The sequence below is a fragment of the Mizuhopecten yessoensis genome, unplaced genomic scaffold (assembly GCF_002113885.1).
Source record: "Mizuhopecten yessoensis strain PY_sf001 unplaced genomic scaffold, ASM211388v2 scaffold3349, whole genome shotgun sequence".
NCBI classification, from domain to species: Eukaryota; Metazoa; Mollusca; class Bivalvia; order Pectinida; family Pectinidae; genus Mizuhopecten; species Mizuhopecten yessoensis.
Window position 1 is genome coordinate 422,080 of NW_018405000.1, and position 12,821 is coordinate 434,900.

The window sequence follows — 12,821 nt, forward strand, 5'->3', positions numbered from 1 at the left end:
CCTCCCCTCCTGGTAATACAAGGTGAAATCCTCCTGCTCCAACACAACCAATCCCCTTAGTAAAAGACATTCCTCAAACCGATGATCTACCTCCCCTCCTGGTAATACAAGGTGAAATCCTCCTGCTCCAACACAACCAATCCCCTTAGTAAAAGACATTCCTCAAACCGATGATCTACCTCCCCTCCTGGTAATACAAGGTGAAATCCTCCTGCTCCAACACAACCAATCCCCTTAGTAAAAGACATTCCTCAACCCTATGATCTACCTCCCCTCCTGGTAATACAAGGTGAAATCCTCCTGCTGACCTGTAAACCTTTTTCCTAATCCCAGGAGACAGTCATCTCGCCTCACCCCTATAGCCCATCACATCTTAGCCTCCCCTCATCAGCTTCGGCCCTTATATCATTACACACAATAGGTGTGGACACACTGTGTCAATATGGCATTACCTCTACTGTCCTCTGTTCATAGCAACCTCGTTATAATTATATATACTACGAAAAACCAGCAGCCAAATGAGAAATTATTGCTTGTAAAATATGATGGTCGTGTTTGATTGACCAACAGAAATCAGAATTGTTGTGAGGTGTCTGATTGGTATAGATAATCATCATTCACCGATTCCTGCTGATGTCATCTATACTATATAGATTACCGGTCCTGAGGTGACCTTGTGGTGTGTAAGTGTCTACACCTCGATGACAAGGTCTCTAGTCTACAGCTGTATTGTCTGTCCAGAAACTGGTATACTCAATCACGGCTAGACAATAAGGGTAGCTCACTAGTCTCAAATCTCCAGCTGAACTAGTGGTTCTAAAATTTGCTGGCCCAGTTGATATCATATTGAATAGTATTGGTTTAGTAGAATTGGCACAATGGAGTAGTAAAATTGGAAACTACTAGTCTGACTGGCTACTAATAAGTGTTTTTTAAAAATAATTTCGAGACTTGACAATCTTTGGTGAAAAAATTCTCTGTCAGGGTACAGAATACATCTGTATTATCAACAGAAATTCTCCCTAAACATACTATGAGTAAACACATTATATGATGTGTAGTGCTACCACATGTATTGTCTCTATACAGTAAAACTAGGATATATCAATTTGTCACCTATCTTATTGCTACCAATTTCGAAGGTCAATGTTTTTCTTTTTCTTAAGTCTTTTGTTTTACTCGATACATTGTCAAACCAATCTATGATAGGGCACAGGATATACATGTGTACCAATAACAAGCAAATTCGTGGAATTTATATCCCCCTCTTGCAGGACATATTGTAGGTTAACATTATTGAGGTTAGGTTTAAACATGTGAGTATCGTGCTGTTGAGACATAATGTATAGCTTGAAACATGAAGAAAACAAAAAAGCCCTATACCTCATTGATTATCCGTAAATATGCACAAATCACATTGGTTGGCAAACTTAGCATGAGTTGAATGTGCATAAGAAACACCTTAACAATATCGACAGATATTATCATACGAAAACCAAAGAGAGTCCAAGATGGGTGGAAAGACAGAGGAACACAAACATTGTTATCGAGTTTGAAAGAATTTGGCTAATATTTGCTAGAGTAATTAAGCAGAAACTGCAGATAGTGATGTTTTTCGTTATTCAAGGGGCCATAACTTAAGGGCATCGTACTTGACCGAGCCCTTAAGGCATTTAACCCTGGGACCATGTTTGAAGAAAACCTGTTAACATTTGAAGTAGTTATTGCACAGAAATAAAAACCAGCAGATACGTACGTTTTTCGTTATTCAAGGGGCCATAACTCCGCCAAATGGAGTTCGCTGAAAGTGGTCATCAAACTTCGCCGTAATATTAAGGCATTTTACCCTTCGACCAAGTTTGAAGAAGATAGGATAACATTTGTTATAGTTATTGCACGGAAACGAAGCTCGGCAGATAATGAAGTTTTTCATTATTCCAGGGGCCATAACTCTACCAAATGGGGTCTACTGAAAGTGGTCATCGAACTTGGCCGAGCCGTTAAGGCAGTTAACCCTGTGACCAAGATTGAAGAAAATCAGTTAACATTTGTTGTAGTTATAGCATGGAAACGAAGTGTGACAGGCAGACAGACAAACCCAAATTAATATCCCCCGTTTTGGTGAAAGCGGGGGATAATAACCTTCCTATATCAATCCGTAGTTGGTATAGAAACCAATTGTGTGGTACTTCAGGGAAATTATAGCCAAAGGTCAAATAGATAACACAGTGACCCTATTAGGGACACATGCTTTTAGATTCCCTACCTTTCTGTACAGTAAGAAATAAAACAGCAACATCATTTTAACAGACTTAATGAGATTTCCTCTCATAAGATAGACTTATTGCTATAATCAAACCTGTGTTTTAATTCCTATTTAAGTAAATCATCTATAACTTGCCATTCAGCAGCTGTATAGTTACATTAAGATATCCTGGAACAATATGTCAGGAGTTTAATCACTATATTGTAGGCAGAGACTCAGTGATCAGTTTAGCCTGCCTCTACAGTATCTGGTGGCAGACCAGACAAGCCTGACAGAGTTACCTCCCTTAAAGCACTTCCAAGAAAAAGCCCTTTTAGGTATATTTTATGGTCGAAATGTGTACTGACATAAAGAATACCATTTCAGATGAATGTTAATGTTTTAGTACAGTGAGAGATACATACCTGGTATAATGTTAATGTTTTAGTACAGTGAGAGAAACATACCTGGTATAATGTTAATGTTTCAGTACAGTGAGAGATACATACCTGGTATAATGGAGAAATAGCAGTCCTCTGTGTAATGTTTTAGTACAGTGAGGTGGCGCTGTAGTTCACCCTCGAATACCAGAAACAGATGAACATTGAGCTGGTCAATCAGTTGCTTGTGCCCAGTTAGGTCCAACTGTATTGTGCCACCTCCCTATGATCAAAAGTTTTCTTGTCAACCTCATTTTATTTATACATTAGTTCAAATTAAAGAGATGCCCATATTTGGTATAAAAACTGTTATAACGTTTTACCAGGAAACATGCCCCTGCATTCCTGACAATAAACATTTAACCGACAATTGTTTAGGAACATAAATCGTTTTATATGCATTATCACTACATTTATTACATAACTATAATTTAAATCTCATAAATGTTTTTAAAATATGCACACTAGAACATGAAACTTGCGCAGCAGACTGACAACTAGGTAAGCTGAATAATGAACAGAGAATGTTGACCTTCTGACTTAAGCCTCCAAGCAGGAGAGCTTGCACACAGGTACAGATGGATTTTTAATTTCCTTAGGAGATGTATAACACAATCTGATTGGTTAATCTGAAAGTTCAGATACATGTGTGTGTAATACTCACAACTATCAGTAATGCACACATTAATTAAACACAAATACAGATCTACATGCATAGAGGAATAACGAGTGGCACAGTGGATAGTACACACTTCAGCAAGTCGGCCGGGTGTGATTCCCTGATCATACAGGAAAATATTGTTATGGGGTCACCTGCCCGACCACGTGGGTTTTCTGCAGGTGCTTCAGTTTCCTCCCACATTATATAAGACCCCTGGCGCCACCATCCGGCCAACAAGTGATAAGTGTAAGTTGATAGAACTTGTTTTATTTTTGTAAAATAAATAAAGTTTATATATATCTTTTATACAGATTTGGACTTCATAATTATTCTACACATTAATGGACAGACAGATGAAAAAAGGGGAGACAATTCTTTTGTATACTTACATAAACTGGAGATTCTATCTCTGAAAACGCCATGAAAAATGGTGTATCAACTCCTGCAACAGATTAAAAAATATTTGTTTAAATCAAATGCATGACAAAACAATGATTTAATGTTAGTATAAATGTCCTGTTTAAGAAGAGATATGATGAGGATCATGAGTTAAAACATTAACCTGTAAGAAAATGATTAACTCATTCCTTGATCATAAATAGTAATACCATGATACTAGAAATGAATTATTCTGACAAAGATATGATCAATCAAACAGAAAAACAGGTTATATGAACACAATTTAACAGTACATTCTGCGAGTTCTCAAACTTATTCAACCTCCAAGTTTTTATACCATGATATCACCTCTGGTTCTTTTCAATATGTTCATGTTGTTGCAATATTATAAATCTGATCCTAAGTGGCTGAATAGCCACACAAAATCATATAAATGATCCAACATGGACAGATAGATCAGACTGAGGAACACTTGAATTTATTTAGACCCAGACTCCATCCTTTGCTGTACTGGTCTGATATTAATTCTCCTTCACCCTTTGATGCTCATGGCGTAGGATTGCACTGCAGTCTATATAGCTACCTGCCCCAGTCAAACAATTCAATCAGCGGCCTTTTGAGCTGGAATTTTTATTGAACATCACAGTTTACGGCCCACGGATCAGGAGGCAGTGGGTCTGGCGGTTCTATTGTTCACCAAACTGTGTGTTGCCATGGTGATATGTATATATTCCAATCTGATAATGGGAGGTGCATCTGTACATATCACCAGTGTGTTTGGCTTCATTGCACTCCTCTCTCATTACAATCCCCATGTACATTCTATGAATTCAGGCCCACAAGTTAAATGTTGGCTCAAGTCTGGTATTACATCATACAGTTTTATGCATTTTTTTCTCTCCATCAGAATTTTATCTTAAACACAACAATCTGCAATATGTTAGGACTGGGAGAAACCAACCACTATATGTACATTGGCTGTTAATACAAGAATGTTTTGTCTTAAGTAGCACGCCTGAAGTAAGGCAGTAACAAATATAGGATACACTGGTTTATATTTGATGGTAATTAAGGCAGTAACAGATATAGGATACACTGGTTTATATTTGATGGTAAGGCAGTAACAGATATAGGGAACACTGGTTTATATTTGATGGTAAGGCAGTAACAAATATAGGATACACTGGTTTATATTTGATGGTAAGGCAGTAACAAATATAGGATACACTGGTTTATATTTGATGGTAAGGCAGTAACAGATATAGGATACACTGGTTTATATTTGATGGTAAGGCAGTAACAGATATAGGATACACTGGTTTATATTTGATGGTAAGGCAGTAACAGATATAGGATACACTGGTTTATATTTGATGGTAAGGCAGTAACAGATATAGGATACACTGGTTTATATTTGATGGTAAGGCAGTAACAGATATAGGATACACTGGTTTATATTTGATGGTAAGGCAGTAACAGATATAGGATACACTGGTTTATATTTGATGGTAAGGCAGTAACAGATATAGGATACACTGGTTTATATTTGATGGTAAGGCAGTAACAGATATAGGATACACTGGTTTATATTTGATGGTAAGGCAGTAACAGATATAGGATACACTGGTTTATATTTGATGGTAAGGCAGTAACAGATATAGGATACACTGGTTTATATTTGATGGTAAGGCAGTAACAGATATAGGATACACTGGTTTATATTTGATGGTAAGGCAGTAACAGATATAGGATACACTGGTTTATATTTGATGGTAAGGCAGTAACAGATATAGGATACACTGGTTTATATTTGATGGTAAGGCAGTAACAGATATAGGATACACTGGTTTATATTTGATGGTAAGGCAGTAACAGATATAGGATACACTGGTTTATATTTGATGGTAAGGCAGTAACAGATATAGGATACACTGGTTTATATTTGATGGTAAGGCAGTAACAGATATAGGATACACTGGTTTATATTTGATGGTAAGGCAGTAACAGATATAGGATACACTGGTTTATATTTGATGGTAAGGCAGTAACAGATATAGGATACACTGGTTTATATTTGATGGTAAGGCAGTAACAGATATAGGATACACTGGTTTATATTTGATGGTAAGGCAGTAACAGATATAGGATACACTGGTTTATATTTGATGGTAAGGCAGTAACAGATATAGGATACACTGGTTTATATTTGATGGTAAGGCAGTAACAGATATAGGATACACTGGTTTATATTTGATGGTAAGGCAGTAACAGATATAGGATACACTGGTTTATATTTGATGGTAAGGCAGTAACAGATATAGGATACACTGGTTTATATTTGATGGTAAGGCAGTAACAGATATAGGATACACTGGTTTATATTTGATGGTAAGGCAGTAACAGATATAGGATACACTGGTTTATATTTGATGGTAAGGCAGTAACAGATATAGGATACACTGGTTTATATTTGATGGTAAGGCAGTAACAGATATAGGATACACTGGTTTATATTTGATGGTAAGGCAGTAACAGATATAGGATACACTGGTTTATATTTGATGGTAAGGCAGTAACAGATATAGGATACACTGGTTTATATTTGATGGTAAGGCAGTAACAGATATAGGATACACTGGTTTATATTTGATGGTAAGGCAGTAACAGATATAGGATACACTGGTTTATATTTGATGGTAAGGCAGTAACAGATATAGGATACACTGGTTTATATTTGATGGTAAGGCAGTAACAGATATAGGATACACTGGTTTATATTTGATGGTAAGGCAGTAACAGATATAGGATACACTGGTTTATATTTGATGGTAAGGCAGTAACAGATATAGGATACACTGGTTTATATTTGATGGTAAGGCAGTAACAGATATAGGATACACTGGTTTATATTTGATGGTAAGGCAGTAACAGATATAGGATACACTGGTTTATATTTGATGGTAAGGCAGTAACAGATATAGGATACACTGGTTTATATTTGATGGTAAGGCAGTAACAGATATAGGATACACTGGTTTATATTTGATGGTAAGGCAGTAACAGATATAGGATACACTGGTTTATATTTGATGGTAAGGCAGTAACAGATATAGGATACACTGGTTTATATTTGATGGTAAGGCAGTAACAGATATAGGATACACTGGTTTATATTTGATGGTAAGGCAGTAACAGATATAGGATACACTGGTTTATATTTGATGGTAAGGCAGTAACAGATATAGGATACACTGGTTTATATTTGATGGTAAGGCAGTAACAGATATAGGATACACTGGTTTATATTTGATGGTAAGGCAGTAACAGATATAGGATACACTGGTTTATATTTGATGGTAAGGCAGTAACAGATATAGGATACACTGGTTTATATTTGATGGTAAGGCAGTAACAGATATAGGATACACTGGTTTATATTTGATGGTAAGGCAGTAACAGATATAGGATACACTGGTTTATATTTGATGGTAAGGCAGTAACAGATATAGGATACACTGGTTTATATTTGATGGTAAGGCAGTAACAGATATAGGATACACTGGTTTATATTTGATGGTAAGGCAGTAACAGATATAGGATACACTGGTTTATATTTGATGGTAAGGCAGTAACAGATATAGGATACACTGGTTTATATTTGATGGTAAGGCAGTAACAGATATAGGATACACTGGTTTATATTTGATGGTAAGGCAGTAACAGATATAGGATACACTGGTTTATATTTGATGGTAAGGCAGTAACAGATATAGGATACACTGGTTTATATTTGATGGTAAGGCAGTAACAGATATAGGATACACTGGTTTATATTTGATGGTAAGGCAGTAACAGATATAGGATACACTGGTTTATATTTGATGGTAAGGCAGTAACAGATATAGGATACACTGGTTTATATTTGATGGTAAGGCAGTAACAGATATAGGATACACTGGTTTATATTTGATGGTAAGGCAGTAACAGATATAGGATACACTGGTTTATATTTGATGGTAAGGCAGTAACAGATATAGGATACACTGGTTTATATTTGATGGTAAGGCAGTAACAGATATAGGATACACTGGTTTATATTTGATGGTAAGGCAGTAACAGATATAGGATACACTGGTTTATATTTGATGGTAAGGCAGTAACAGATATAGGATACACTGGTTTATATTTGATGGTAAGGCAGTAACAGATATAGGATACACTGGTTTATATTTGATGGTAAGGCAGTAACAGATATAGGATACACTGGTTTATATTTGATGGTAAGGCAGTAACAGATATAGGATACACTGGTTTATATTTGATGGTAAGGCAGTAACAGATATAGGATACACTGGTTTATATTTGATGGTAAGGCAGTAACAGATATAGGATACACTGGTTTATATTTGATGGTAAGGCAGTAACAGATATAGGATACACTGGTTTATATTTGATGGTAAGGCAGTAACAGATATAGGATACACTGGTTTATATTTGATGGTAAGGCAGTAACAGATATAGGATACACTGGTTTATATTTGATGGTAAGGCAGTAACAGATATAGGATACACTGGTTTATATTTGATGGTAAGGCAGTAACAGATATAGGATACACTGGTTTATATTTGATGGTAAGGCAGTAACAGATATAGGATACACTGGTTTATATTTGATGGTAAGGCAGTAACAGATATAGGATACACTGGTTTATATTTGATGGTAAGGCAGTAACAGATATAGGATACACTGGTTTATATTTGATGGTAAGGCAGTAACAGATATAGGATACACTGGTTTATATTTGATGGTAAGGCAGTAACAGATATAGGATACACTGGTTTATATTTGATGGTAAGGCAGTAACAGATATAGGATACACTGGTTTATATTTGATGGTAAGGCAGTAACAGATATAGGATACACTGGTTTATATTTGATGGTAAGGCAGTAACAGATATAGGATACACTGGTTTATATTTGATGGTAAGGCAGTAACAGATATAGGATACACTGGTTTATATTTGATGGTAAGGCAGTAACAGATATAGGATACACTGGTTTATATTTGATGGTAAGGCAGTAACAGATATAGGATACACTGGTTTATATTTGATGGTAAGGCAGTAACAGATATAGGATACACTGGTTTATATTTGATGGTAAGGCAGTAACAGATATAGGATACACTGGTTTATATTTGATGGTAAGGCAGTAACAGATATAGGATACACTGGTTTATATTTGATGGTAAGGCAGTAACAGATATAGGATACACTGGTTTATATTTGATGGTAAGGCAGTAACAGATATAGGATACACTGGTTTATATTTGATGGTAAGGCAGTAACAGATATAGGATACACTGGTTTATATTTGATGGTAAGGCAGTAACAGATATAGGATACACTGGTTTATATTTGATGGTAAGGCAGTAACAGATATAGGATACACTGGTTTATATTTGATGGTAAGGCAGTAACAGATATAGGATACACTGGTTTATATTTGATGGTAAGGCAGTAACAGATATAGGATACACTGGTTTATATTTGATGGTAAGGCAGTAACAGATATAGGATACACTGGTTTATATTTGATGGTAAGGCAGTAACAGATATAGGATACACTGGTTTATATTTGATGGTAAGGCAGTAACAGATATAGGATACACTGGTTTATATTTGATGGTAAGGCAGTAACAGATATAGGATACACTGGTTTATATTTGATGGTAAGGCAGTAACAGATATAGGATACACTGGTTTATATTTGATGGTAAGGCAGTAACAGATATAGGATACACTGGTTTATATTTGATGGTAAGGCAGTAACAGATATAGGATACACTGGTTTATATTTGATGGTAAGGCAGTAACAGATATAGGATACACTGGTTTATATTTGATGGTAAGGCAGTAACAGATATAGGATACACTGGTTTATATTTGATGGTAAGGCAGTAACAGATATAGGATACACTGGTTTATATTTGATGGTAAGGCAGTAACAGATATAGGATACACTGGTTTATATTTGATGGTAAGGCAGTAACAGATATAGGATACACTGGTTTATATTTGATGGTAAGGCAGTAACAGATATAGGATACACTGGTTTATATTTGATGGTAAGGCAGTAACAGATATAGGATACACTGGTTTATATTTGATGGTAAGGCAGTAACAGATATAGGATACACTGGTTTATATTTGATGGTAAGGCAGTAACAGATATAGGATACACTGGTTTATATTTGATGGTAAGGCAGTAACAGATATAGGATACACTGGTTTATATTTGATGGTAAGGCAGTAACAGATATAGGATACACTGGTTTATATTTGATGGTAAGGCAGTAACAGATATAGGATACACTGGTTTATATTTGATGGTAAGGCAGTAACAGATATAGGATACACTGGTTTATATTTGATGGTAAGGCAGTAACAGATATAGGATACACTGGTTTATATTTGATGGTAAGGCAGTAACAGATATAGGATACACTGGTTTATATTTGATGGTAAGGCAGTAACAGATATAGGATACACTGGTTTATATTTGATGGTAAGGCAGTAACAGATATAGGATACACTGGTTTATATTTGATGGTAAGGCAGTAACAGATATAGGATACACTGGTTTATATTTGATGGTAAGGCAGTAACAGATATAGGATACACTGGTTTATATTTGATGGTAAGGCAGTAACAGATATAGGATACACTGGTTTATATTTGATGGTAAGGCAGTAACAGATATAGGATACACTGGTTTATATTTGATGGTAAGGCAGTAACAGATATAGGATACACTGGTTTATATTTGATGGTAAGGCAGTAACAGATATAGGATACACTGGTTTATATTTGATGGTAAGGCAGTAACAGATATAGGATACACTGGTTTATATTTGATGGTAAGGCAGTAACAGATATAGGATACACTGGTTTATATTTGATGGTAAGGCAGTAACAGATATAGGATACACTGGTTTATATTTGATGGTAAGGCAGTAACAGATATAGGATACACTGGTTTATATTTGATGGTAAGGCAGTAACAGATATAGGATACACTGGTTTATATTTGATGGTAAGGCAGTAACAGATATAGGATACACTGGTTTATATTTGATGGTAAGGCAGTAACAGATATAGGATACACTGGTTTATATTTGATGGTAAGGCAGTAACAGATATAGGATACACTGGTTTATATTTGATGGTAAGGCAGTAACAGATATAGGATACACTGGTTTATATTTGATGGTAAGGCAGTAACAGATATAGGATACACTGGTTTATATTTGATGGTAAGGCAGTAACAGATATAGGATACACTGGTTTATATTTGATGGTAAGGCAGTAACAGATATAGGATACACTGGTTTATATTTGATGGTAAGGCAGTAACAGATATAGGATACACTGGTTTATATTTGATGGTAAGGCAGTAACAGATATAGGATACACTGGTTTATATTTGATGGTAAGGCAGTAACAGATATAGGATACACTGGTTTATATTTGATGGTAAGGCAGTAACAGATATAGGATACACTGGTTTATATTTGATGGTAAGGCAGTAACAGATATAGGATACACTGGTTTATATTTGATGGTAAGGCAGTAACAGATATAGGATACACTGGTTTATATTTGATGGTAAGGCAGTAACAGATATAGGATACACTGGTTTATATTTGATGGTAAGGCAGTAACAGATATAGGATACACTGGTTTATATTTGATGGTAAGGCAGTAACAGATATAGGATACACTGGTTTATATTTGATGGTAAGGCAGTAACAGATATAGGATACACTGGTTTATATTTGATGGTAAGGCAGTAACAGATATAGGATACACTGGTTTATATTTGATGGTAAGGCAGTAACAGATATAGGATACACTGGTTTATATTTGATGGTAAGGCAGTAACAGATATAGGATACACTGGTTTATATTTGATGGTAAGGCAGTAACAGATATAGGATACACTGGTTTATATTTGATGGTAAGGCAGTAACAGATATAGGATACACTGGTTTATATTTGATGGTAAGGCAGTAACAGATATAGGATACACTGGTTTATATTTGATGGTAAGGCAGTAACAGATATAGGATACACTGGTTTATATTTGATGGTAAGGCAGTAACAGATATAGGATACACTGGTTTATATTTGATGGTAAGGCAGTAACAGATATAGGATACACTGGTTTATATTTGATGGTAAGGCAGTAACAGATATAGGATACACTGGTTTATATTTGATGGTAAGGCAGTAATAGATATAGGATACACTGGTTTATATTTGATGGTAAGGCAGTAACAAATATAGGATACACTGTTTTATATTTGATGGTAAGGCAGTAACAGATATAGGATACACTGGTTTATATTTGATGGTAAGGCATGCAGTAACAGATATAGGATACACTGGCTTATATTTGATGGTAAGGCAGTAACAAATATAGGATACACTGGTTTATATTTGATGGTAAGGCAGTGACAGATATAGGAGACACTGGTTTATATTTAATGGTAAGGCAGTAAGAGATATAGGATACACTGGTTTATATTTGATGGTAAGGCAGTAACAAATATAGGATACACTGGTTTATATTTGATGGTAAGGCAGTAACAGATATAGGAAACACTGGTTTATATTTGATGGTAAGCCAGTAATAGATATTAGATACACTGGTTTATATATTCACTGGTTGAATTGTGATATTAACTGTGTTACTATTTTTAGAAACATCAGGTTGATATTCTCTATTCAATTCGTAACATGACAAAGCTCTCTGCCAACTATAATACTTTCTCTTGAAAGTTTGCTTAATATGCTCTGTCTTGTGTAATGATAAAAGCATAATTATCTAATATAACAATTATCCCTATCTCTACAAGCTTTTTCTACCTCTGCTCCTGATTTCATTCAGTGCATTTTCATACCAAACAGGAGAAACTTCAGTTTTCACCAAAACAGATGCTTGGGTCTGTGTCAACAAGCTAGGACTAGGAAAGGCCTTTTTTTTTTACTTGGAGTAGGTACCCAAGTCGAC

General features: G+C 35.4%; 1 protein-coding gene across 8 annotated transcripts in view; it reads right to left on the reverse strand.

The window, feature by feature from the left end:
• Window positions 1-12,821, reverse strand: part of LOC110447417 (A-kinase anchor protein 13-like) — a 232,534-nt gene that overhangs the window by 195,369 nt on the left and 24,344 nt on the right. For 7 of the 8 annotated variants that reach the window (XM_021493096.1, XM_021493091.1, XM_021493094.1 and 4 more), the window contains exons 3-4: window positions 3,736-3,788; window positions 2,755-2,908 (exon numbers count right to left, since the gene is read on the reverse strand). In XM_021493096.1, the coding sequence (XP_021348771.1) occupies window positions 2,755-2,908; window positions 3,736-3,768 (187 nt within the window). In that variant the 5' untranslated portion in view covers window positions 3,769-3,788. Of the gene's footprint in view, window positions 1-2,754; window positions 2,909-3,735; window positions 3,789-4,328; window positions 4,352-12,821 lie in introns of those variants that run through there. The other variant, XM_021493090.1, reaches the window with a different exon arrangement.